The sequence below is a fragment of the Gorilla gorilla genome, chromosome 9 (assembly GCF_029281585.2).
Source record: "Gorilla gorilla gorilla isolate KB3781 chromosome 9, NHGRI_mGorGor1-v2.1_pri, whole genome shotgun sequence".
NCBI lineage: Eukaryota > Metazoa > Chordata > Mammalia > Primates > Hominidae > Gorilla > Gorilla gorilla.
In genome coordinates, this window is record NC_073233.2 from 80778286 (window position 1) to 80803883 (window position 25598).

A 25598-nucleotide genomic window follows, 5' to 3' on the forward strand; every position below is an offset into this window, starting at 1 on the left:
GCAAAGGAGTTTGAGACCAGCCTGGGAAACATGGCAAGACCCTATCTCTACAAAAAATCTAAAAAAATTTAGCCAGGCATAGTGGCATGTGCCTGTGGTCCCAGCTACTTGGGAGGCTGAAGTGGGAGGACTGCTTCGGCCCAGGAGGTTGAAGCTGCAGTAAGCCATGTTCACACCACTGCCCTTCAACCTGGGTGACAGAGCAAGCCTCTTGTCTCAAATAAAACAAAACAACACCTATAGGATATTTTTCACATTAATAAAACTCAGTTCCTTAAACTGTTTGACATTTGGCTTAAGGTGAATGTAACTAGGACTTTCTCTTACACTTACCCGTTGTTGGTGAACAATGTTTTTATGCTCACGTGCCACACGTGTGGCCCATTTTCGAGCTTCCTTATTTAGACTGTGCTCCTCTGTGGTCCCAGTTTCTGATTCTAACTGTCGGCTCTATAATACAAGAGAGAACAGAGATAAAAATATTGCTATCCTTATTGCAACCACTACTGCTTTGTAGATGGATCAGAAGGCCTTCACTTAATCAGCACTCAAAACATGAGGCACGCTCCACTACTGCTGGAAGCAATGTCTTAATGTCACAGAAAGTTACCAGAAGAGTAAGATCAGCATAAAACCATTAAAGACCATAAGCTTTTTGTCTTACACTGCTGAACACAAAAGCATCATCTCTAATACTGCAGACTTATCTTTTTGGGTGGGATGGACTTATCTTTCCGAGTGGGAAGGAAGCTAGCTAAGGTAAGCAAAGAAGAAAATGTATTCATGCCAACCTACTATGGTGATAAAATCATTGCATAAATAAAAATGGAAACAACTTAATAGTTTAAATGTGAGTAAAGAATCATTAAAGAGAAGTAAGAACAAAACAATATAATAACAGCAACACAATCTTGCACCCCTCCCCCTGCCCCAAGGCAGACGGAACTCGTTAGAGGTCCATCATCAACTTGCCACCAAACCTCAAAAGCCAGCTTTTGCCCTTTCTCCAGGCTTCATATGAAAGATAAGGGTGCTAGATCAAATGATCACCAAGGGTTTCTTCTAGCTCTAAAATGCTATGATTCTGATTTACAAAGAACAAACCGCAAAATCTAAATAAAAATAGTAATAGCTAACTTCTATTGTGCAAGGTACTATGGAAAGTGCTTCATATAACTTTTTTTTTTTTTAACAACCTGATGATGTGGGTCCCACATCATTTTATAGAAAAGAAAACAGAGGCTCAGAGAGGTTAATTTTTCCTGGATGTCCTAGATGTTAAATGTTACAACCTTAACTGACTGATTCCAGAATCAGAGCTATTAAACACAAAACTATTTTAATTTTCTCTAAATTCTTAAAGACCCATGAAAAACAAACTTTATTGAGATAATTAGGAATTTTTTTAAAAATATAAATTACTCAAAGAGGCTTTTAATATAGAAAGCAGCAAAATTGTAGAATGAAAAGAATTTTAGAAATTCTGATCACGGCTCACTGCAGCCTCAACCTCTGGGCTCAAGTGACTCTCCCACTTCAGCCTCCTGAGTAGCTGGAACTACAGGTATGTGTCACCATACTCAGCTAATTTTTTTTTTTCCTTCTAGAGATAAGGTCTCACTATGTTGCCCAGGCAACATAGGAGTTCAACATCTTGAACTCCCTGGCTCAAGTAATCCTCCCACCCTGGCCTTCCAAAGTGTTCAAATTACAGGGATGAGCCAGTACACCTGGCCTAGTAATTCTTTTGCAAGGTCTCATAGCTCAAAATTGATAGAGTAAGTAGAAATTGATAAACTGGATTTTAAAAATTAATATTTTTGTTGGGGGAATTGTGATGAGGCAGGGTTTAAAAATTTTTGTTCTATACAGACATTTCAGCTAGATTATAACAATGACAAATAAATTGAAATAGAGCAAAATAATCAATATTCAAACTTAACCATCTTTACATTCATATTTTACATTCTAATTCATTTTTGGGGTTATCAGAAGTTTGGGAATGAACTTTATTATTATATTTTGCTTTGCAAATGAATCTGGGCATTCAAACTTACATCTGTTCTCAAAGTCAGGAATATTAAAGTGTTAAACTCTGGACACAGATACAAATGAAATATACAAAAGTCAGAGGAATGTGATCTGTAAAAGTAGAAAGATAAATTCTGAAGAGTCCAAGAATAGGTTTTTGAGTCAGACAGACTTAGTTTGAATCCATTGTACGCCATTTTATGGCACTACTAGCTTTATGATCTTGGGCATGTTAATTATCTGAGTCGTAGCTACATCTGAAAACTAGTGAAAATGTCACCTATCTCCATAGGGTTGGTAGGTTATAATGAGGTCATATTTTAAACATTCTGGTATAGGATCTACATAATATCTTAGGCATCCAGTAATGGTAACTGTTAATGTTAAAGACCCAATTGAAAATTACTTGAAACAAAAATTTTCTTATTACTGTTCATAAGAAAATCCAGATAATTCCTAGGTTCTTAATAGCCTAAACAATGAATCCAAAACGAAGATTGAAGATACATTGAAAGATTAAGGCAGATCTCAAAGAGAATGAATTTGTAGGTAGTAGCTAGATGAGAAAGGAGGCAACTGATAGAGACATTTAATTTTTGTTACTGAGCAGCATTTTAGGAATAGGTAAAGGGGTTTAAATTGTGTGCTGGCTGCAGATGGGCCATAACCCAATTTGCCTTACAGAATTTATACCTTCTTATTGAGTATTCACTGTGCTCAAGATAGAGCTTTTCCCTTATTTTTTATGTGTCTACTAAGACTTGGGAGTCCAATGATCAGGACAGGTAACTAATGCCACTGATTGGAAGATGTGGCTTTGAGATCCTTTGGGTAGGGAATGACACAAAACTAAAACTCAAATTAATTTATCCTTTTCATGAATTCTGAAATCAAGCCATGGAATACATGTGGAAGCTCCTGAGACACAGGTTTTGACAACTGAGAATTTCATACAAGGTGAATACAGCCCAGGCTATTAAACAATACACAGAGAAATGTTCCAATACCACCTTCACTATCAAAGATCAATATAAATCAGGATCTAGTATAGATAATTATGTTTTTGTTTGTTTTGTTTTTTGTTTTTTGAGACAGAGTCTCACTCTGTTGGCCAGGCTGGAGTGCAGTGGCATGATCTCAGCTTAGTGCAACCTCCGCCTCCTGGGTTCAAGTGATCCTCCTGCCTCAGCCTCCCAGGTAGCTGGGACTACAGGCATGTGCCACCATGCCCAACTAATTTTTTGTATTTTTAGTAGAGACGGGGTTTCACCATGTTGGCCAGGATGGTCTCGATCTCTTGACCTCATGATCCACCCACCTCGGCCTCCCAAAGTGCTTGGATTACAGGTGTGAGCCACCGTGCATGGCTGGTAATTTTTTTTTTTAAGACAGTGATATTAGCAGTGGTCGATTCTAACAAAGACACCGTAATGACTGCTTCTTTTTAAAATGCTGGCAAATTTATTTTTATTTTTATTTTTAATTTTTTGAGACAGAGTTTCGCTCTGTCACCCAGACTGGAGTGCAGTGGCATGATTTTAGCTCACTGCAACCTCTGCCTCTCGGGTTCAAGAGATTCTCGTTCCTCAGCCTCTGGAGTAACTGGGATTACAGGGCATGTACCACCATGCCCAGCTAACTTTTTGTATTTTTAGTAGAGATGGGGGTTTTGCTATGTTGGCCAGGCTGGTCTCGAACTCCTGTCCTCAAGTGATCCACCTGTTCTTGGCCTCCCAAAGTGCTGGGATTACAAGCATGAGCCACCACGCCTGGCCTAGATCATTCTTTTAACATTTTTCTTTTCTTTGGAAGTCAGGGTCTCACTCTATTGCCCAGGCTGGAGTGCAGTGGTGCAATCATGGCTCACTGCAGCCTTGACCTCCCAAGCTCAAGCAATCCTCCCACCTCAGCATCCCAAGTAGCTGAGACCACAGCATATGCCATCACATGCAGATAATTTTTTTGATTTTTAGTAGAGATGAGATCTCACTATGTTGCCTAGGCCATCTCAAACTCCTGGCCTCAAATGATCCTCCTGCCTTGACCTCCCAAAGTACTGGGATTAGAGGCATGAGCCACTATGCCCAGCCCAACATTTTTCCTTTACCTTTTAAAAATGTATTTGATACAAAAATTAGCTAGGCGTGGTGGCGCCAGAGGTTGCAGTGAGCCAAGATCGTGGCACTGCACTCCAGCCTAGGCTACAGAGGGAGACTCTGTCTCCAAAAAAAAAAAAAAAAAAAAAAAATCTCTAGTCCCTTTAGAATAAAATATTACAATAAAGTCTTTTCAACATTCACAAAGTTATTAAATAACTTTGAAGAACTAAATTAAGGAAATCAGCATTCCAATATTCTTGATATATTACTCTTTAAGTCATCTTAACTATTTTGTCCTTAGATGCTCTCTCAAGATATGATTTTGTTTTAAGGTTAATACAAAGGCATAGAAGGCTCAGATATCTGAGCAGAGTGAGCAGCGATAGAAAAGCTGACTTCACAGAAGAAAACAATCAGTTTTTTAACTCTGTAACTAAAATATAACCATTTCAAGGAGAGAAAAAGAGATGGTCAATGTATGATGAATGAAATTCACTAACAGTAAAATACTAGCATTCCAACCCATTTCAAAAAAAGATAGTGTTGGGGTTGTTAGGCCAATGGCATAACATTCTAGTTAACCCTCATTCAGGGAATTTGTACTATTTACATTTTTCAGTTTACTGAGAGACAAGAAATATATCGGGGCTGGGCACAGTAGCTCACACTTACAATCCCAGTGTTCTGGTAGGCCAAGGCAGAAAAACTGCTTGAGGCCAGGAGTTTGAGACCAGCCTGGGCAACACAGCTAGACCCCAGCTCTTAAAAAAAATTAGCACATACCTGTAGTCCTATCTATGGGAGGCTGAGGCAGGAGGATTGTTTGAGCCCAAGAGATCAAGGCTGCCAGGAGCTATGATTGTGCCCTCCAGCCTGGGTGACAGAGCTTCTCAAAAAATATATATTAATATATTGAGTTAAATATTGGATCCATCTTATTCTTTATGAAGTATATTGATATATGGTTAATTATTTCAATAAAGTTATTAATTATTTATCCTCAAAAGGACTTCTTCAAGTAAAAAGCATCTGGATCTCTGTATTCCAACTACACATGTTTGTACGGGTTCACAATCCCACAATTCTGAAATTCAAAATGCTCTGAAAAAGAATAAGTATTTTTTGGTAAGTTTGGAGCCAAAACTCACTTGAGCCAAAATGTGATTTGAACTAATAAGAGGTTATTTATAGTTTTTTCTTTCATATATACATATATGAATGAAAATATTCATATGTTTCACTGCAAAAATACTATGGTCACAGGTGCTTCCCCATACATTGCTCAGGGTTTTATGCAATGTATGGTATATGGGTCACTTTTCTAAAATCTGGAAAATTCTGAATTTTGACATGTATTTGGCCCAAGGCTTTTGGTAAGAGACTGTAGACTTTTAAGTCACGTATTTCAAATATGCCACACACCTTGAAGAGGAGTGGAACAGTGCCTCTTAAGAGACATAATTTAACTTATTCTGACTATGCTAGGATAGCAGAACCTTCACTTGGAAAGAAGTGGGAACTCATCTAGCTAATTGTTGAGTGTGCCTGGTCTCTCAGGAGAGCACACTGGAGAAGAACTGGTGTGGACTGAGCCTTGGGACAATTCTGGAAAACTCTGGACACCTGGGGAAAAGGAATATACCCATTAAGGCTGGGTGAAGAAATGATGAGAACTCTGAAAGGAGCTATTCTTTTGTCTTGGGTTAAGAGTACCAAAGGCAAACCTTAGCAAAAAATATGTCCCTGAGTAATGACATGAAAGTAAAACAAAAATGGCATAAAAACCTTGTGTCTAACACTTTTGAGAACATACCTAGAGGCATGGTTAGATGGAAGAGCCTTATAAAGAGTATGCCTTTATTTTGGTAGCTCTCACAGAGATTTTGCTTTAAGAGCTATAATCACAAGCTAGATAGGGGAACTTTCAGGCTCCTATTGTCAGCACATAACTAATGTATCTATGCAAAGATCTAGTTACTCTGGATGGTTAGACAAGGAACCAGATCAGGAGAAAGGTGACTAAACCAGTAGAGGGCCTATCACATAGATAGTGGACTTTTTACAAAAAGCCTTTTGTGAAACACTGAAGAAATTAGGACAACCACTACGAACACTTAACTGTCAGTATTGCTAATTCTAAAACGCAACGCTCATGTCTTTAGTCAAAGCCTCTCATTTTTGGATACTGTGCCAAGCATGTGTAAGAGGATGGTACCTATTTACTCAACAGGAGGACATCCCACAAATTCTATCACAGCCTTTTTCACATTTATGAGACAACGCTATATGCAATACAAAATCTCTACAAGCAGAAAGAGCCACCCATAACAAAAAGAATTTTCAGGTACATTTCCTGCACAATATATTAACCCCATGTAGACTTTTATAGACAAGGGAAACTTTTGCCAAATATTTTTTTTAATAGATGCATAAATCACTCCCCTTATGTAAAACTTTAATGTGTAAAAATCCTCAGCTACAGCAAGTGGACATTTTACTTACTATAATTGTTAATCTATAGAAGGCAGAATTAAATATCAGAAATAGCATCTAGAATAACAGGGAAAGATCATACATCAGAAATTTAGTGTCAGCTTTTTGCTGTCATGATCTGTGAAGATCTTGTTATTTGCTGTTCAAAGAAGGTAAAGGGGAAAGTGCATTCTCATCCTGACTGGGAAACCTGAGAAAGTTTCCGTGTTTTTCCTGCCTGTATAGATCATACTTATCTAAGTTTTGTGGACATGCATGTTTCCCATATTATTTCCCATCCCAGCTTCGCTTTGTCCTTTTTCACAGGATGTGAGAAAATGCCCCTAATGGCACTGGTAATGAAAGGATAGGTCACTGAGATGTACGTAGGGCAGAGATGTTGAAAAGTACAAGTCATGTACTTAAAATTATTCCAAACAGATTGCCTTTCAGATGTACAAACTGCCAAGAAGGCCGTTGATGAGATCCTCTTTGTGGAATAAGTAGGAGAACAAAAGTCCCAAGGGACTTTTAGTGATCAATCCAATAAGGGAGTTGAGAGCTAGGGATCATGACTGCAAAAGTACTGCAAGTATTTCAAGATTTGTAATGTCTTCTATATTTGATATTTGGTATTTCCTGTAGCAATTAGGGGGAAAATACTAAAAAAAAAAAAAAAAAAAAAAAAAAGAAAGAAAGAAATATGCTTGCCTTGTGGATTTTTGTTTTGTTTTGTTTTGTTTTGTTTTGTTTGAGACAGAGTCTCACCCTGCCACCCAGGCTGGAGTGCAGTGGCGCGATCTCGGCTCACTGCAAGCCCCGCCTCCCAGGTTCACGCCATTCTCCTGCCTCAGCCTCCCGAGTAGCTGGGACTACAGGTGCCTGCCACCACGCCCGGCTAATTTTTTGTATTTTTAGTAGAGACAGGGTTTCACCATGTTAGCCAGGATGGTCTCAATCTCCTGACCTCATGATCCGCCCATCTCAGCTCTCAGCCTCCCAAAGTGCTGGGATTACAGGCGTGAGCCACCACGCCCGGCCGTCCTGTGGAAAGATTTTAAGAAGTCAGTTAACATCTATTCTGACTCAACGTGCCAGGCATTGAGTCAAATGCTTAGTATCCTATTTAATTTTTAAACAAATAAGGTATAGTTGTCCTTCCATATCTGTGGGTTCTGTATCTGTGGATTCAACCAACCGTGGATCAAAAATACTTTTTAAAAAGAGTTAAAAAAAAAAAAAAGGATAGTTGTGTCTGTACTGAAAATGTACAGACTTTTTTTCCTTGTCTTATTTCCTAAACAATGTAATAGGACCATTATTAGCATAGCATTTACACTGTATTAGGGATTATAATCTAGTAATGATTTACAATATATGAAGGATGTGCACAGGTTATATGCAAATATTACATCATTTTATATAGGGGACTTGAACATCTGTGAATTTTGGTACACAAAGAGGTTCCTAGAATCAATCCCCCACGGAAACCAAGGGACAACTGTTGTCATTTTACACATGAGGAAGCTGAATCACAAAAGTTAAATATATGTAAATAAACTGCTAGTTTAGACACCCAAACCCATGTTTTCTCCATTGTACACCACCTGTATGAATCACTAACCCCAGTGTGATCCATGTGTCAGCTGAATGACTCTAACATTGAGATCCTAATAAATGTGTTTGTCAGTTCTCTCTCACAGAATATTCTTATTATAGACAGGAAGATTTAAAGGCACATTCCATATCCTCCTCAGAAAAATTCTGCATTAAAAAGTCATTTCAGCAAAAAAGATGTATTTTACTTTCTCTAGAAAGAGCTCTGGCTTTCTGGTATCATCTGAGAAATGATAATTGAAGATATAAAGAAAGAACACTTCAGAAATCAGTAACTCTCTTATGGAAATATAGATAAGAAAATCCTTCAGTATTAACCATGAGACAGCTATTAAGTTACTACATAAGAACAAAGCTTGCCATTGGTCACTGTCACTTGTAGTCATCTTTTGGTTAACATTAAAATTCTACCCAAAAAAGCTCTAATTAAATTACTATAATAATACTGTGACTATACATATTCAATTGGGTGTCTTGGACTTTTGTAGGGAAAAGAGTGTAGTTTGAAATGGGTTATATTAAAAAGTTAAAAAAATTTTAAGACAGTTTATGAAAATCATCAGAAGAAAATAAGAGTTACATTTTATCACAGTGGTAACTTTAAAAGTCCTATAACTTTCCTAACTATATCTTATGTAAATTTAGATAAAATATTTGCTGAATTCTCTTGTCTGTAAGGCAAGGGCATATGCAAAGTATATGTAAGTGTCTGCTTAGTAAATGAAAAATAAATTTGTTAAACCCATAAGCAGTTCAAAATTCCTAATTCAAACTATAAAATTCAAAATAAAAGAACAATACTGTCCTGCCCCTGCAATGGATCTCATCCTATTACTATCTTACCTGAGTATATAGTTCTCCATTTACCATCATATATAAAACTCAAAAATAACACCTGGTTGCATCCCACTTTCCCACTTTCATCACCAAGTCTACTTGCTATTTCAGGTATAGTCATGTACTTTCAAACTTTTCTGGTTCTAATGCTTATTAGCCGAGTGACCTTTAGCAAAGCAAATTGCTTTTCTTTCTTTCTATTTTTTTTTTTTTTTTTAAAGACAGGGTCTTGCTCTGTCACCCAGGATGGAATGCAGTGGTGTGATCACGGCTCATTGCAACCTCCACCTCCCGGGCTCAAGTGATCCTCCCACTTCAGCTTCCTGAGTAGCGGGGACTACAGGTGTGTGCTACCATGCCCAGCTAGTTTTCTGTATTATTATTTTTTTTTTTAGAGAAAGGGTTTCGCTGTGTTGCCCAGGCTGGTCTCGAACTCCTGGGCTCAAGCAACGCACCCACCTTGGCCTTCCAAAGTGTTGGGATTACAGGCGTAAGCCTCTGCACCCAGCCAGATTTCTTAACTTTAGTTTCCTCAACTGTAAAAGAAGGATTAAAAATAGCACCTACAATATACGGTTGTTGTGAAGATAAAATAAATTAATATAGGTAATGCCATTAGAAAAATGTCTAGCATGAAATAAATGTTCAATGAATGTCACCTATTATTTTTATTCTTTTCAATTTTTGTTTTTGCTTCCTGGCATGTTGTTTCTCCCTCTTTGCAGAGTAAACTGCAATTCATCTTCAAGATCTAATTCATAACAAGTAGACACAATCCAATAAAAAAATAGAAACAAGGTTTGAATAGACATTTTACCAAAGAAGATATATGAGTGGCTAATACACTCATGAAGATACTCAACATCATTAGTCATTAGGGAAATGCAAACCAGAACCACGAGATACTATTTCATATCCACTAGGATGATTATAATCAGAGTCAGACAATAATAAATGTCTGGCTGAGGCAGGAGGATCTTTCAAGCCCAGGAGTTCAAGGCCAGCCTAAGCAACATGGTGACATCCCCTCTCTACCAAAAATAAAAATAAAATAAAACAAAATAAAATAAAAATCAGCTGTAGTCCCAGTTACTCGGGAAGCTGAGGTGGGAGGACTTCTCGAGCCCAGGAGGTTGAGGCTGCAGTGAGCCGTGATTATGCCATTGCACTTCAGTCTGGGTGACAGAGTAGGACCCTGTCTTTAAAAAAAAAAAAAAAAAAAAAAAAGACTTTTTAAATGATTGAAGGTCTGGAATGATTTTTTAAAATCATAGGCATTTATCTTTTTCCATTATGAAAAAACTAATTGCTTCCCAAGTCCTGAACATTTCTTCTTAGAAGACAGAATAGCACAGCAGAAATAACATTACTATTGCAATCACAACAGTAACATGTCATTAATTTACCGTATGACTCTGGACAAGTCTCCCTTACTGGGCTACAGTTTCCCCTTTAATAAAGACAAGATTAGCTCTAAGGTTCTCTCCAGCACACCTGTTGAAGAAGATTAAGGTGCTTCACACAAGATGAAAAATGAGAAGCTCAATTTCTTCACTATAAACAGGGAAGGAAATTCTTAATTTATAAGAGAAAACACAGCTGGTGCATCAGGGCCTCTTATACATGTATATACATAACTTTCATCCCAACACCAGGTCCCACCCTTCATTAACATGCAAACCCACACTTCCCATCCCTCCCGCCCTTGACCCACACCCCATATACCTCAGCTATGGTCATTCTCAGAGCACTGACAGGGGAGAGCTCAATATCCACCAGTTGGGCGGCTTTTAAACTCTGCCCAATAAAGATTGCACAAGGACAAAAAACATAGCATAGAGTTAGAAATTTAAGGCAAACAAGGACACAACACCTAAGAACATTTAGCACAGTGTTTAGAAACAAAAGATTTAGGGCTGTAGTTGGGCTGGGAAAAAGTGAGATGAGAGTCACTGTTATTCTGATTTTTTCTGTGGAAAATAGCAATGATAAAATAACATCAAATTAGTCATAATTTTAAGACAAGCTTGACAAACTTGTCTACACCCTGTATCTTCTAATGCTCTGCTTCATCCCTCCCAGGCTTCAAAGAAGTCAAATCACAGGAGAATGTGAATAAGTCATTGGCAAAAGCTGATTTGATTTAAAAAAAAAAAAAAAGCACTACTATAAAGGGCAAAGGTTGTAATATAGAGGGAAATGCTGATTTCCTACATTTCTTTATATAGCTGCTAACAGGGCTACTTAAAGTATAAGAAAAGTAATGAAGATATCGCTGGCAAATGTGTTTCTATTAAACCGATACCATTAAACTCTGGAACTATATCATAAACTCCCTTGGTTCTGGTTCTAAATTTATCAAAATACTTTATGAATATAATTTGATTTTCCTTTTGGCTTGCCTACATTGACAGAATGTGCTAATAATGCCAATGTGTGCCTTCTCATTTTGCAGAAGTTAAGTTTCAATTTTTATGTTACCAAATTAGCATTTTTGTTCTTTTTTAAAAATTTAAATAATGGCAAACATTTCCCATAAACTCAAGAACGATTACTGTATGCTTTTAAACAATTGCCAACTGGGGCCGGGCATCGTGGCTCACGTCCATAATGCCAGCACTTTGGGAGACTAAAGTGGGTAGGTGGCTTGAACTCAGGAGTTCGAGACCAGCCTGGGCAACATGGTGAGACCCCCCCCATCTCTATTGAAAATACAAAGAAAATAGCCAGGCACAGTGGTGCGTGCCTGTGGCCCCAGCTAATCGGGAGGCTGATGTGGGAGGATCACTTGAGCCAAGGAGAAGGGGGTTGTAGTGAGCTGAGATCACGCTACTGCACTCCAGCCCCAGTGACAGAGTGAGACCCTGTCTCAAAAATAAAATAATAATAATAATAAATAAGTAAAAATAAAAACAAAAATTGCCAGTTGGAATCTACAGACAGAAAGTAGATTAATGATGTCAGGTGCTGAGGTGAGGAGTATAGGGAGAGTGACTGCTTAATGGGGTCAGGATTTCTTTTTAAAGTGATGAAATGTTGTGGAACTACAAAGTGATGACAGTGCACAGCACTGGAAATGTAGTAAGTGACAGTGAATCAATCTTACACTTTAACTATGGTTAAAAATGGTAATTTTTGTGTTATGTGTATTCTGCTACCATAAAAAAATGGCAGAGGGGTAGAGGCATTAAAAAAATTGCTAATTTGAGGTTTATGTAAGTGCTTTAATATTCTAAGAAATCTGAAAGGAATTATAAAAGGCCTATAATCTTTTATAAGACCAACCAAAATATTTCATACACATGTTCATTATTCCATTTATTAATTCTATTCTGGTTAAGTTTTTTTTGTTTTTGTTTTTGTTTTTTTTTTTTGAGACAGAATCTCACTCTGTCACCCAGGCTGGAGTGCAGTGGTGTGATCTCGGCTCACTGTAACCTCTGCCTCCCAGGTTCAAGTGATTCTCCTGCTTTAGCCTCCCGAGTAGCTGGGATTACAGGGGCCCACCACCAAGCCCAGCTAATTTTTGTATTTTTAGTAGAGACAGGGTTTTGTCATGTTGGCCAGGCTGGTCTTGAACTCCTGACCTCAGGTCATCCACCTGCCTCGGCCTCCCAAAGTTCTGAGATTATAAGCGTGAGCCACAGCGCCCGGCCTACTCTGGTTAAAATTTAACCACTGATTTCTGTGGAGGGGTACAACATAAAAAATTTCAGGGAAAATATAATTTACATTTGAGTAAATGTATTGAATATTTTTCTTCTTCCCTCAGTTGTTTTCAGGTTTCAGTAACTTGTCTTATAACTTAACCTCATTTGGTAGAAGGTTGTTAGCATAAAGACACTGAGTTTCTTGGCCACAATTCAGAAAAAAAAAGTCATAATTATTCTGTGTCCTCACAGTTTTGTTATAAAATTGATGAGATATACTCAGCTTTCTCTGTCTGTCTATGCCAAGGATAACTGTTACTTAAGCACAAACACAACTGAACAACACATGAAATGAAAATCTGTAATTCCCTTACAGTATCACTGTCACAAGGCTGGAACTGGAAGGGCTGGGGTTTGTGAAATACAGCATTTTCTTGCAAAAACAGCTGAAGATTGTAGTCCCGGACCACCTAAAGAGAAAATAAAATATCTTTAGGTCTTTAATGAGGTTAAAATGTCCAATTACATTATAAAGTTGAAGATTTATTCTGCTATTTTCTATACAAATGAGAAATCATCCAACACTGTGGTAAAAAAGAAATGATGTTACGCATTTTATTTTTCATTTTAGACAATGGTTATTATTTATCTGTCCTATTTTCTCAAAAATAAATTTGGAAAGTGATAGTTTAGAAACTAGATCAGATTTGGGGACTGGACAATATATAATACCTTAAGAAAGCAAGAAGATAGTTTTTACACAAAAAGCCATTCTGTGTAACACAGAATAGTGTGCAGATAAGGAAGCACATTGGTCTTTTCCATCTCTCCCAGCTCTAAAATTGTATGGGCCTCTTAAAGTCTGTTTCATGGCCATTGCCATCCACTAGGAAACTGCCAGATAATCCCATCCACAGCACCAAATAGTGTTTGTAGAGTATTTCTCAGCACCTTCTTGAGGAGGTTACACTCTAATTACCATCTTACAGCATACCAAGAAGACAGGCTAGAAAGGAATTTATGAATTTATTTATTTATTTATTTATTTATTTTTTGAGACAAGTCTCGCTCTGTCGCCTGGGCTGGAGTACAGTGGTGCAATCTCGGCTCACTGCAAGCTCCGCCTCCCGGGTTCATGCCATTCTCCTGCCTCAGCTTCCCGAGTAGCTGGGACTACAGACGCCCGCCACTGCGCCCAGCTAATTTTTTTGTATTTTTTTAGTAGAGACGGGGTTTCACCCTGCTAGCCAGGATGGTCTCGATCTCCTGACCTCGTGATCCACCGGCCAAGGCCTCCTAAAGTGCTGGGATTACAGGCGAGAGCTACCGCACCCAGCCTGGAATTTCTATAAAAGGAGAATTCTGATAAAGCAGCAGAACAAATAGCACGGAAAGGCAGCCATCTGAAAAGAATTCATTGCATTTACATACCTTGGGAAAGAGTGGAAATCGGCATCTGATGGGGCAAAAAACCCCACTTTCTATTTTGCTACCATATCGCTTACCCCTTACTTGTCTTTCATTTGCAGTATATTATAGCCCATTAGCACCTCTGCTAGAAGATGGGCAGAAGAAAAAAAAAGTTCAAAGTAACTCTGTACCTCTACTTTAGTAGTCCTGGGAAAAGGAATAATTGAGGAGATGCAAAAAGTAGTAGGTGTATATTGCATTTTGTTTACCAGTGCAATCCCATTTCTCTACTGCTTCCCTCCCCTTCACTCCACCAACCATTTATTGAGAGAGTTTACCAGGTCCAACATGAAACACAGGGATAAGGGGGATATATAGATGAATAAGACAAACAAACAAGGTTAGTATCTGCAAAGAATTTATAATCTGGAAACTGGGCGAACCAAACAGACTACATAATTAAAATACACCATGGAGTGTGTAAAGGGTACGAGAAGAGAACAAGGTGATATTTAATCCAGGCCGATGATGGGGTGAGATGAGGTGAGGAGTTGTCAGAATATGGTCTGGGAAGGCTGGCTGAATAAACATATTCTCAGAGAGAAATGTACTTTGTTCTCTTCTTGGATTCCAGTTTTAAGCTAGAATAGCTGTGAAAGCTCATTACACAGCCCTCAGAGCCTCTCTAATCACCATGCAGAAAAGCTAAGAGGATCACCTCTCTAGTTGCCAAACTTGTCCTCAAGCACTATTAACCTTTTTGTTTTGTTCCTCTTGAGGAGGAGGTTTCAATCTTTTAAAATTTTAAACTCTTTGTTTGGAAAATTTCAAATACATATGTAAGTAAAGACAACAATAGAATGTATCCTCATGTCTTCATCACCCAGTTTCCAAAACATCCCCTTATGGCCAATATTCTTTCATCTTTAAGCCCACCTACCTCTTCCACCCCTAATTATATTGAAACAAGTTCCAGACTTATCATTTAATTTATAAATATTTCAGTATGACATCTAAAAGATAAGGACTCTTTTAAGAAAATATATCCATATTACAATTTACAGTAAGTGCTTACAAAGCAACAAGTTCTCAAATTTCCCTGATTGTTTCTTTTTTTTACAAAAAAGTTTTTCAAATCAGGATACAAATACAGCCCCCACAGTGCAACTGCACGATGCTGTTTAGCTTTCTTTTCATATACTAGTTTCTTCATCTATCTCTCCTTTCCTCCCTCTTGCAATTTAATTGTTGAAGAAACTGGGTTTTTGTTCTGTAGAGTTTCCTGCAGTCTGGGAAGAAATGATAAAGATGTAATTTTTATTACATCCTTGTAGTATTCTGTTTCCAGTATTTCCTATACATTGGAATGGGTGTTTTTTGTCTTGTTTATTTATTTATTTTCTTGGGAAGGTAACATTTACTTCCATCAGGAAGCTTGCTTCTTTTTACAAACAGCTGTAGTGGGCTGAATGGTAGCCTCTCAAAAGATATGTTCATGTCCTAATTCCCAAAACCTGTGAATGTTACTTCATTTGGCAAAAGTGACTTTGTAGAAGTCCAAGATGGAGTGTTGACAGGTTTGATTTCTTCTGACAGTAATTATTGTTGGCTTGTAGTTGGCCACCTTCTTCTGGTATCTTCATGTGATCTTCTCCCTGTGCCTGTCTGTGTCCCGCTCTCCGTTTTTTCAAAAAGTTTTAACTTTTAATCTCTGTGGGTATATAGTAGGTATTTATATTTATGGGGTACATAAGATATTTTGATACAGGACTACAATGTGTAATAATCATATCAAGGTAAATGGGGTATCCACCACCTCAAGCATTTATCCTTACTTTGTATTACAAAACATCCAATTATACTTTTTTATTTTTATTATACTTTCAGTTCTAGGGTACATGGGCACAACGTGCAGGTTTGTTACACAGGTATACATGTGCCATGCTGGTTTGCTGCACCCATCAACTCATCATTTACGTTAGGTATTTCTCCCAATGCTATCCTTCCCCTAGCCCCCCACCCCCCGACAGGTCCCAGTGCGTAATGTTCCCTACCCTGTGTCCATGTGTTCTCATTGTTCAACTCCCATCTATGAGTGAGAACATGCAGTGTTTGGTTTTCTGTCCTTGTGATAGTTTGCTTAGAATATTGGTTTCCAGCTTCATCAATGTCCCTGCAAAGGACATGAACTCACCCCTTTTTATGGCTGCATAGTATTCCATGGTGTATATGTGCTATATTTTCTTAATCCAGTCTATCATTGATGGACATTTGGGTTGGCTCCAAGTCTTTGCTATTGTGAATAGTGCCGCAATAAACATGTGTGCATGTGTCTTTATAGCAGAATGATTTATAATCCTTTGGGTATATACCCAGTAATGGGATTGCTGGGTCAAATGGTATTTCTAGTTCTAGATCCTTGAGGAGTTGCCACACTGCCTTCCACAATGGTTGAACTAATTTACACTCCCACCAACAGTGTAAAAGCATTCCTATTTCTCCACATCCTCTCCAGCATCTGTTGTTTCCTTTTTAATGATCACCATTCTGTTGTGACATAGTATCTCATTGTGGTTTTGATTTGCATTTCTCTGATGACTAGTGATGATGAGCATTTTTTCATATGTCTGTTGGCTGCATAAATGTCTTCTTTTGAGAAGTGTCTGTTCATATCCTTTGCCCACTTTTTGATGGCGTTGTTTGTTTTTTTCTTGTAAATTTGTTTAAGTTCTTTGTAGATTCTGGATACTAGCCCTTTGTCAGATGGGTAGATTGCAAAGATTTTCTCCCATTCAGTAGGGTGCCTGTTCACTCTGATGACAGTTTCTTTTGCTGTGCAGAAGCTCTTTAGTTTAATTAGATCCTATTTGTCTATTTTGGTTTTTGTTGCCATTGCTTTCGGTGTTTTAGTCATGAAGTCTTTGCCCATGCCTATGTCCTGAATGGTATTGCCTAGGTTTTCTTCTAGGGTTTTTATGGTGTTAGGACTTACATTTAAGTCTTTAATCCATCTTGAGTTAATTTTTGTATAAAGTGTAAGGAAGGGATCCAATTTAAGCTGTCTACATATAGCTAGCCAGTTTTCCCAGCACCATTTATTAAACTGAATCCTTTCCCCATTTCTTGTTTTTGTCAGGTTTATCAAAGATCAGATGGTTGTAGGTGTGTGGTGTTATTTCTGAGGCATTTGTTCTGTTCCACTGGTCTATGTATCTGTTTTGGTACCAATGCCATGCTGTTTTGGTTACTGTAGCCTTGTAGCATAGTTTGAAGTCAGGTAGCACGATGTCTCCAGCTTTGTTCTTTTTGCTTAGGATTGTCTTGGCTATGCAGGCTCTTTTTCGGTTCCATATGAACTTTAAAGTAGTTTTTTCCAATTCTGTGAAAAACTCAGTGGTAGCTTGATGGGGACAGCATTGAATCCATAAATTACCTTGGGCAGTATGGCCATTTGTTTGCATCCTCTTTTATTTCGTTGAGCCCTTCACATCCCTTGTAAGTTGGATTCCTAGGTATTTTATTCACTTTGTAGTAATTGTGAATGGGAGTTCACTCATGATTTGGCTCTCTATTACTGCTGGAATGCCTGTGATTTTTGCACATTAATTTTGTATCCTGAGACTTTGCTGAAGTTGCTTATCAGCTTAAGGAGATTTTGGGCTGAGACAATGGGGTTTTCTAAATATACAATCCATCATCTGCAAAAAGACACAATTTGACTTACTCTTTTCCTAATTGAATACCCTTTATTTCTTTCTCTTGCCTGATTGCCTTAGCCAGAACTTCCAATACTATGTTGAATACAAATGGTGAGAGAGAGCATCCTTATCTTGTGCTGGTTTTCAAAGGGAATGCTTCCAGTTTTTGCCCATTCAGTATAATATTGGCTGTGAGTTTGTCATAAATAACTCTTATTATTTTGAGATATGTTCCAACAATACCTAGTTCCAGAGTTTTTAGCATGAAGGGCTGTTGAATTTTGTTGAAGGCCTTTTCTGCATCTATTGAGATAATCATGTGGGTTTTTTGTTTTTGTTTTTTCTTGAGACAGAGTCTGGCTTTGTCTCCCAGGCACGATCTTGGCTCACTGCAACCTCCGCCTCCCAGGTTCACGCCATACTCCTACCTCAGCCTCTCGAGTAGCTGGGACTACAGGCACCCGCCACCACGCCTGGCTAATTTTTTGTATTTTTAGTAGAGACAGGGTTTCACCGTGTTAGCCAGGATGGTCTCGATCTCCTGACCTTGTGATCTGCCCACCTTGGCCTCCCAAAGTGCTGGGATTACAAGCGTGAGCCACCGTGCCTGGCCAGTTTTGTTATTTTTAAAGGTATAATAAACCATTGCTGACGTGGTCACCTTATTGTGTCATCAAATATAGATCTTATTCATTCTATCTAACTATATTTTTTGTACCCATTAGCCATCCTGGCTCCCCCCACATCTGACTACCCTTCCCAGACTCTGGTAAACAACCTTCTACTCTTTATCTCCATGAGTTCAATTTGTTTTAATTTTTTAACTCTCACAAATAAGTGAGAACATGTGAAATTTGTCTTTCTGTGCCTAGTTTATTTCACTTAACATAATGACCTCCAGTTTTATCTATGTCGTTGTAAATGACAGGATCTCATTCTTTTTCATGGCTGAATAATACTCCATTGTGTATATACACCACATTTTCTCTATCCGTTCATCTGTTGATGGACACTTAGGTTGCTTCTAAATCTTGGGTATTGTGAATAGTGCTGCAATCAACATGAGACTGCAGATATCTCTTTGATATATTGATTTCCTTTATTTTGGGTGTATACCTAGCAGTGAGATTGCTGAATCATAAGGCAGTTCTATTTTTAGTTTGTTGAGGAACTGCCAAACTGTTTTCCATAGTGGTTGTACTAATTTACATTCCCAGCAACAGTATACAAGGGCTCCCTTTTCTCCACATCCTCACCAGCATCTGTGTTACTGCCTATCTTTTGGATAAAAGCCACCTGAACTAGGATGATATAATATCTTACTGTAGTTTTGATTTGCATTTCTCTGATGATCAGTGATGTTGAGTACCTTTCCATATGCCTGTCTGCCACTTATTTTTATCATTATTTTTTGAGACAGAGTCTCACCCAGGCTAGAGTGCAGTGGCACAATCTCAGCTCACTGCAGTCTCTGCCTCCCTGGCTCAAGAGATCCTCCCATCTCAGCCTCCTACAGACATATGCCACCATGCCCTGCTATAGTTTTGTACTTTTTGTAGAGATGGGGTTTCACCATGTTGCCCAGGCTGGTCTCTAACTCCTGGGCTCAAGCGATCTGCCCACCTTGGCCTCCTACAGTGCTGGGATTACAGGCATGAGCCATTGCATATTGCCCTGTCTGCTATTTATATGTCTTTTTTTGAGAAATGTCTATTCAGATCTTTTCCCCATTTTTAAATCGAATTATTAAATTTTTTCCACCTCTCCCTCCCCCTCCCCCCTCCCTCTCTCCGGTCTCCCTCTGTTGCCAATACTGCCGTGATCTCAGCTCGCTGCAACCTCCCTGCCTCGGGCTCCGGTGATTCTCCTGCCTTGGCCTGCCGAGTGCCTGGGATTGCAGGCACGCGCCGCCACGCCTGACTGGTTTTTGTATTTTTGGTGGAGACGGGGTTTCGCCGTGTTGACCGGGCTGGTCTCCAGCTCTTGACCTCGAGTGATCTGCCTGCCTCGGCCTCCTGAGGTGCTGGGATTGCAGACGGAGTCTCGCTCACTCAATGCTCAATGTTGCCCAGGCTGGAGTGCAGTGGCGTGATCTCGGCTCGCTACAACCTCCACCTCCCAGCCGCCTGCCTTGGCCTCCAAAAGTGCTAAGATTACAGCCTCTGCCCAGCCGCCACCCCGTCTAGGAAGTGAGGAGCGTCTCTGCCTGGCCGCCCATCGTCTGGGATGTGAGGAGCCCCTCTGCCCGGCCGCCCTGTCTGGGAAGTGAGGAGCGCCTCTGCCCAGCCGCCACCCTGTCTAGGAAGTGAGGAGCGTCTCTGCCTGGCTGCCCATCATCTGGGATGTGAGGAGTGCCTCTGGCCGGCCGCCACCCCGTCTGGGAAGTGGGGAGCGCCTCTGCCCGGCCGCCCCGTCTGGGATGTGAGGAGCGCCTCTGCCCGGCCACCACCTCATCTGGGAGGTGAGGAGTGCCTCTGCCCGGCCACCCCATCTGGGAACTGAGGAGCACCTCTGCCCGGCCGCCCCGTCTGAGAAGTGAGGAGCGTCTCTGCCCAGCAGCCGCCCCATCTGGGAAGTGAGGAGCGCCTCTGCCTGGCAGCCGCCCCATCTGGGAAGTGAGGAGCGCCTCTGCCCGGCTGCCCATCATCTGAGATGTGAGGAGTACCTCTGCCCGGCCGCCCATTGTCTGGGAGGTGAGGAGCGCCTCTGCCCGGCCGCCCCATCTAGGAAGTGAGGAGCGCCTCTGCCCGGCCACCCCGTCTGGGAAGTGAGGAGCGCCTCTGCCCGGCCGCCCCATCTGGGAGGTGAGGAGCCCCTCTGCCCGGCCGCCCATCGTCTGGGATGTGAGGAGCGCCTCTGCCCGGCTGCCCCGTCTGGGAAGTGAGGAGCGCCTCTGTCCAGCCGCCCATCATCTGGGATGTGAGGAGCGCCTCTGCCCAGCCACGCTTCGTCTGGGAGGTGAGGAGCGCCTCTGCCCGGCCGCCCCGTCTAGGAAGCGAGCACATCTGCCTGGCCGCCCCATCTGTGAGGTGAGGAGCGTCTCTGCCCGGCCACCCCATCTGGGAGGTGAGGAGTGCCTCTGCCCAGCCGCCCATCGTCTGGGAAGTGAAGAGCGCCTCTGCCCGGCTGCCCCATCTGGGAAGTGAGGAGCGCCTCTGCCCGGCCGCCCCGTCTGGGAAGTGAGGAGCGCCTCTGCCCGGCCGCCCAGTCTGGGAGGTGAGGAGCGCCTCTGCCCGGCTGCCCATCGTCTGGGATGTGAGGAGAGCCTCTGCCCGGCCGCCCCATCTGGGAAGTGAAGAGCGCCTTTGCCCGGCCACCCCGTCTGGGAGGTGTACCCAACAGCTCCGAAGAGACAGCGACCATCAAGAATGGGCCATGATGACGATAGCGGTTTTGTCGAAAAGAAAAGGGGGAAATGTGGGGAAAAGAGAGATCAGATTATTACTGTGTCTGTGTAGAAAGAAGTAGACATAGGAGACTCCATTTTGTTCTGTAATAAGAAAAATTCTTCTGCCGTGGGATGCTGTTAATCTATAACCTTACCCCCAACCCCGTGCTCTCTGAAACATGTGCTCTGTCAACTCAGGGTTAAATGGATTAAGGGCGGTGCAAGATGTGCTTTGTTAAACAGATGCTTGAAGGCAGCATGCTCGTTAAGAGTCATCACCACTCCCTAATCTCAAGTACCCAGGGATACAAACACTGCGGAAGGCCGCAGGGACCACTGCCTAGGAAAACCAGAGACCTTTGTTCATGTGTTTATCTGCTGACCTTCTCTCCACTATTATCCTATGACCCTGCCACATCCCCCTCTCTGAGAAACACCCAAGAATGATCAATAAATACTAAAAAAAAAAAAAATTTTCCTATAGAGTTGTTTGAGCTCCTTATATTTTCTCATTATTAATCCTCTGTCAGATGGATATTTTGCAAATATTGTCTCCCATTCTGTGGGTTGTTGCTTCACTTTGTTGATTGTTTCCTTTGTTGTGCAGAAACTTTTTAACTTGATGTGATCCCACTTGTCCGTTTTTGCTTTGGTTGCCTGTGCTTGCAGGGTATTACTCAATCTTTGCCTAGTCCTATGTCTTAGAGAGTTTCCCAGTGTTTTCTTTTAGTAGTTTCATAGTTTGAGGTCTTAGATTTAAGTCTTTAATCCATTTTGATTTGATTTTTGTATATGGCAAGAGATAGGGGTCTTAATTCTTCTGCATATGAATATATCCAGTTTCTCCAGCACCATTTATTGAAGAGATTGTCCTTTCTCCAATGTATGTTCTTGACAACTTTGTCAAAAATGAGTTCACTGCAGATAGGTAGATTTGATTCTGGGTTCTCTATTCTGTTCCACTGGTATTTGTTTTTATGCCAGTACCATGCTGTTTTGGTTACTATAGCTTTGTAGTATAATTAGAAGTCACACAATATGATTCCTTCAGTTCTTTTTGTTCAGGATAGCTGGATAGCTTTGGTTACTCTGGATCTTTTGTGGTTCTATCAAAATTTTAGGATTGTTTTTTTCTATTTCTGTGAAGAATGGCACTGGTATTTTGATAGAGACTGCATTGAATCTGTAGACTGCTTTGGATAGTATTGACATTTTAAGAATATTTATTCTCCCAATCCATCAACATGGAATATCTTTCCATTTGTTTGTGTCCTCTTCAATTTATTCCTTCCTTCCTTTTTTATTATTATTATACTTTAAGTTTTAGGGTACATGTGCACAATGTGCAAGTTAGTTACATATGTTCGCTTTTGTTGCCTAGGCTGGAGTGCAGTGGCACAATCCCGGCTCACTGCAACCTCCGTCTCTTGAATTCAAGTGTTTCTCCTGTCTCAGCCTCCCAATTTCTTTCATTTTAAGAGATCTTTCTTTCACTTCTTTGGTTAATTCCTATGTATTTTAACGTATTTGTAGCTATTGTAAATGACATTACTTTCTTGATTTATTTTTCAGAATGCTTACTGTTCACATATAGAAATGCTACTGATTTTTGTATGTTGATTTTGTATCCTGCAACTTTACTAAAGGTGTTTATCAGTTTGAATATTTTGGTGGAGTCTTCAGGTTTTTCAAAATATAAGCCTACATCATCTGCAAAGAAGAATAATTTGACTTCTTCCTTTCCACTTTGGATGCTCTTTCTTTCTTTCGTCTGACTGCTGTAGCTAGGACTTCCAGTACTATGTTGAACAACAGTGGTAAAAGTGGGCATCCTTGTCATGTTCCAAATCTTAGAGGAAAGGCATTCAGTTTTTCTCCATTCAGTATGATACTCATTGTGGGTCTGTTATACATGGCTTTTATTGTATTGAGATATGTTCCCTCTATACCCAGTTTATTGAGGGGTTTTATGATAAGGGGAGGTTAAATTTTATCAAATGCTTTTTCAGTATCAATTGAAATGATCATATAGTTTTTGCCCTTCACACAGAGTGATTTGTGTATGTTGAACCATCCCTGCATTCTTGGGATACATTCCACTTGGTCATGATGAATAATCTTTTTAATGTGTTGTTGAATTCAGTTTGCTAGTATTTTGTTGAGGATTTTTGCATTAATGTTCATCAGGGATACTGGCTTGTAGTTTTTATTTTTTGATGTGTCTTTGTCTGATTTTGGTATCAGGGTAATGCTGGCCGTAGAGAATGAGATGGGAAGTATTCCCCCCTCTTCTATTTTTTGGAATTGTTTGAGTAAAATTGGTATTAGTTATTCTTTAAATGTTTGGTAAAATTCAGCAGCAAAGCCACCCAGTCCCAGGCTTTTCCTTGCTGAGAGACTTTCTATTACAGCTTTGATCTTGTTACTTGTTTTTTCATCTCTCCAGGTTTTGGATTTCTTCATGGCTCAATATTGGTAGGTGTATTAGTCCATTCTCACATTGCTATAATGAACTACCTGAGACTGGGTAATTTATAAAGAAAAACAGTTTAATTGACCCATGGTTCTGCAGGCTGTACAGGAAGCACGGCTGGGGAGGCTTCCGGACACTTACAATCATGGCAGAAGGCAAAGGGGAAGCAGCTTTGTCTTACGTGGCAGGAGCAGGAGGAAAAGAGAGAAGGGGGAGGTGCTACACACTTTTAAACAACCAGATCTCATGAGGACTCACTCACTACCAAGAGAACAGCAAGGGGGAACTCCACCCCCGTGATTTAATTACCTCCCACCAGCCCCTCCTCCAACATTGGGGATTGTTATAATTTGATGAGATTTGGGTGGGGACACAAATCCAAACCATATTGGTAGGTTGCATCCATCTTGGAATTTATCCATTTTTTTTCTTTTTTTGAGACAGAGTCTCAGTCTGTTGCCCAGGATGAAGTGCAGCAGTGCAATCCTGACTCACTGCAAACTCTGCCTCCCAGGTTCAAATGATTTTCACACCTCAGCCTCCCGAGCAGCTGGGATTTCAGGCATGTGCCACCACACTTGGATAATTTTTGTATTTTTAGTAGAGACAGGGTTTCGCCATGTTGGCCAGGCTGATCTCGAACTCCTGGCCTCAAGTGATCCACCCACCTTGGCCTCCCAAAGTGCTGTGATTACATGTGTGAGCCATCACACCCAGCCCTATTTATCCATTTCTTCTGGGTTTTCCAATTTATTGGCATATATTGTTCACAGTAGCCTCTAATGGTCCTTTGAATTTCTGTGGTATTGGTTGTAATGTCTCCTTTTTCACTTCTGATTTTATTTATTTGGTTATTCTCTTTTTTTCCTCACTAGTCTGGCTAAAGGTTTGCTGATTTTCAACAGTCAAGCCAAGAGCCAAATTACGAATGGACTCCCTTTCACAACTGATATACAAAAAAACAAAACAAAACAAAAAACAAAAAAAAAAAACCCTAGAAATACAGCTAACAAGGGAATTGAAGGACCTCGAAAAGGAGAACTACAAATCACTGCTGCTCAAATAAATTAGAGATGATACAAACAAATGAAAAAACATACTATGCTCATGGACAGGAAAAATCAATATCATAAAAATGGCCATACTGCCTTAAGCTATTTATTTATTTATTTATTTATTTATTTATTTATTTATTTCAGAAGGAGTCTCACTGTCGCCCAGGCTAGAGTGCAGTGGCATAATCTCAGCTCGCTGCAACCTGCGCTTCCTGGGTTCAAGTGATTCTCCTGCCTCAGCCTCCCGAGCAGCTGGGACTACAGGCATGTGCCACCACGCCCGGCTAATTTTTGTATTTTTAGTGGAGACGGGGTTTCACCATGTTGGCCAGGCTGATCTTGAACTCCTGACCTAAAGTGATCTGCCCACCGTGGCCTCCCAAAGTGCTGGGATTACAGGTGTGAGTCAGGTGCCCAGCCTGCCCTAAGCAATTTATAGATTCAATGCTATTCCCATTAAACTACCATTGGCATTCTTTGCAGAACTAGAAAAAACTATTTTAAAATTCATATGAAACCAAAAGATTCTGAACAGCCAAGGCAATCCTAAGCAAAAAGAACAAAGCTAGAGGCATCACGCTACCCAACTTCAAACTATACCACAGGGCCATAGCAACCAAACAGCATGGTACTAGTACAACAGACACATAGACCAATGAAACAGAATAGAGAACCCAGAAATAAGACCGCACACCTAAAACCACCTGATCTTCAACAAACCTGACAAAAAGCAATGGGGAAAGGATTCCCTATTTAATAAATGGTGCTGGGATAACTGGCTAGCCATATGCAGAAAATTGAAACTGGACCCCTTCCTTACACCATATACAAAAGTCAACTCGAGATGGACTAAAGACTTAAATGTAAA

General features: G+C 40.2%; 1 protein-coding gene across 3 annotated transcripts in view; it reads right to left on the minus strand.

Annotated features, from left to right (window-relative positions):
• Positions 1 to 25598, minus strand: part of FCHSD2 (FCH and double SH3 domains 2) — a 306616-nt gene that overhangs the window by 52844 nt on the left and 228174 nt on the right. For 2 of the 3 annotated variants that reach the window (XM_019037195.4, XM_055356755.1), the window contains 3 exons: positions 13081 to 13176; positions 10782 to 10853; positions 334 to 450 (listed from right to left, as the gene is read on the minus strand). In XM_019037195.4, coding sequence (XP_018892740.1) covers positions 334 to 450; positions 10782 to 10853; positions 13081 to 13176 — 285 coding nt within the window. The remainder of the gene's footprint in view (positions 1 to 333; positions 451 to 10781; positions 10854 to 13080; positions 13177 to 25598) is intronic. The other variant, XM_019037196.4, reaches the window with a different exon arrangement.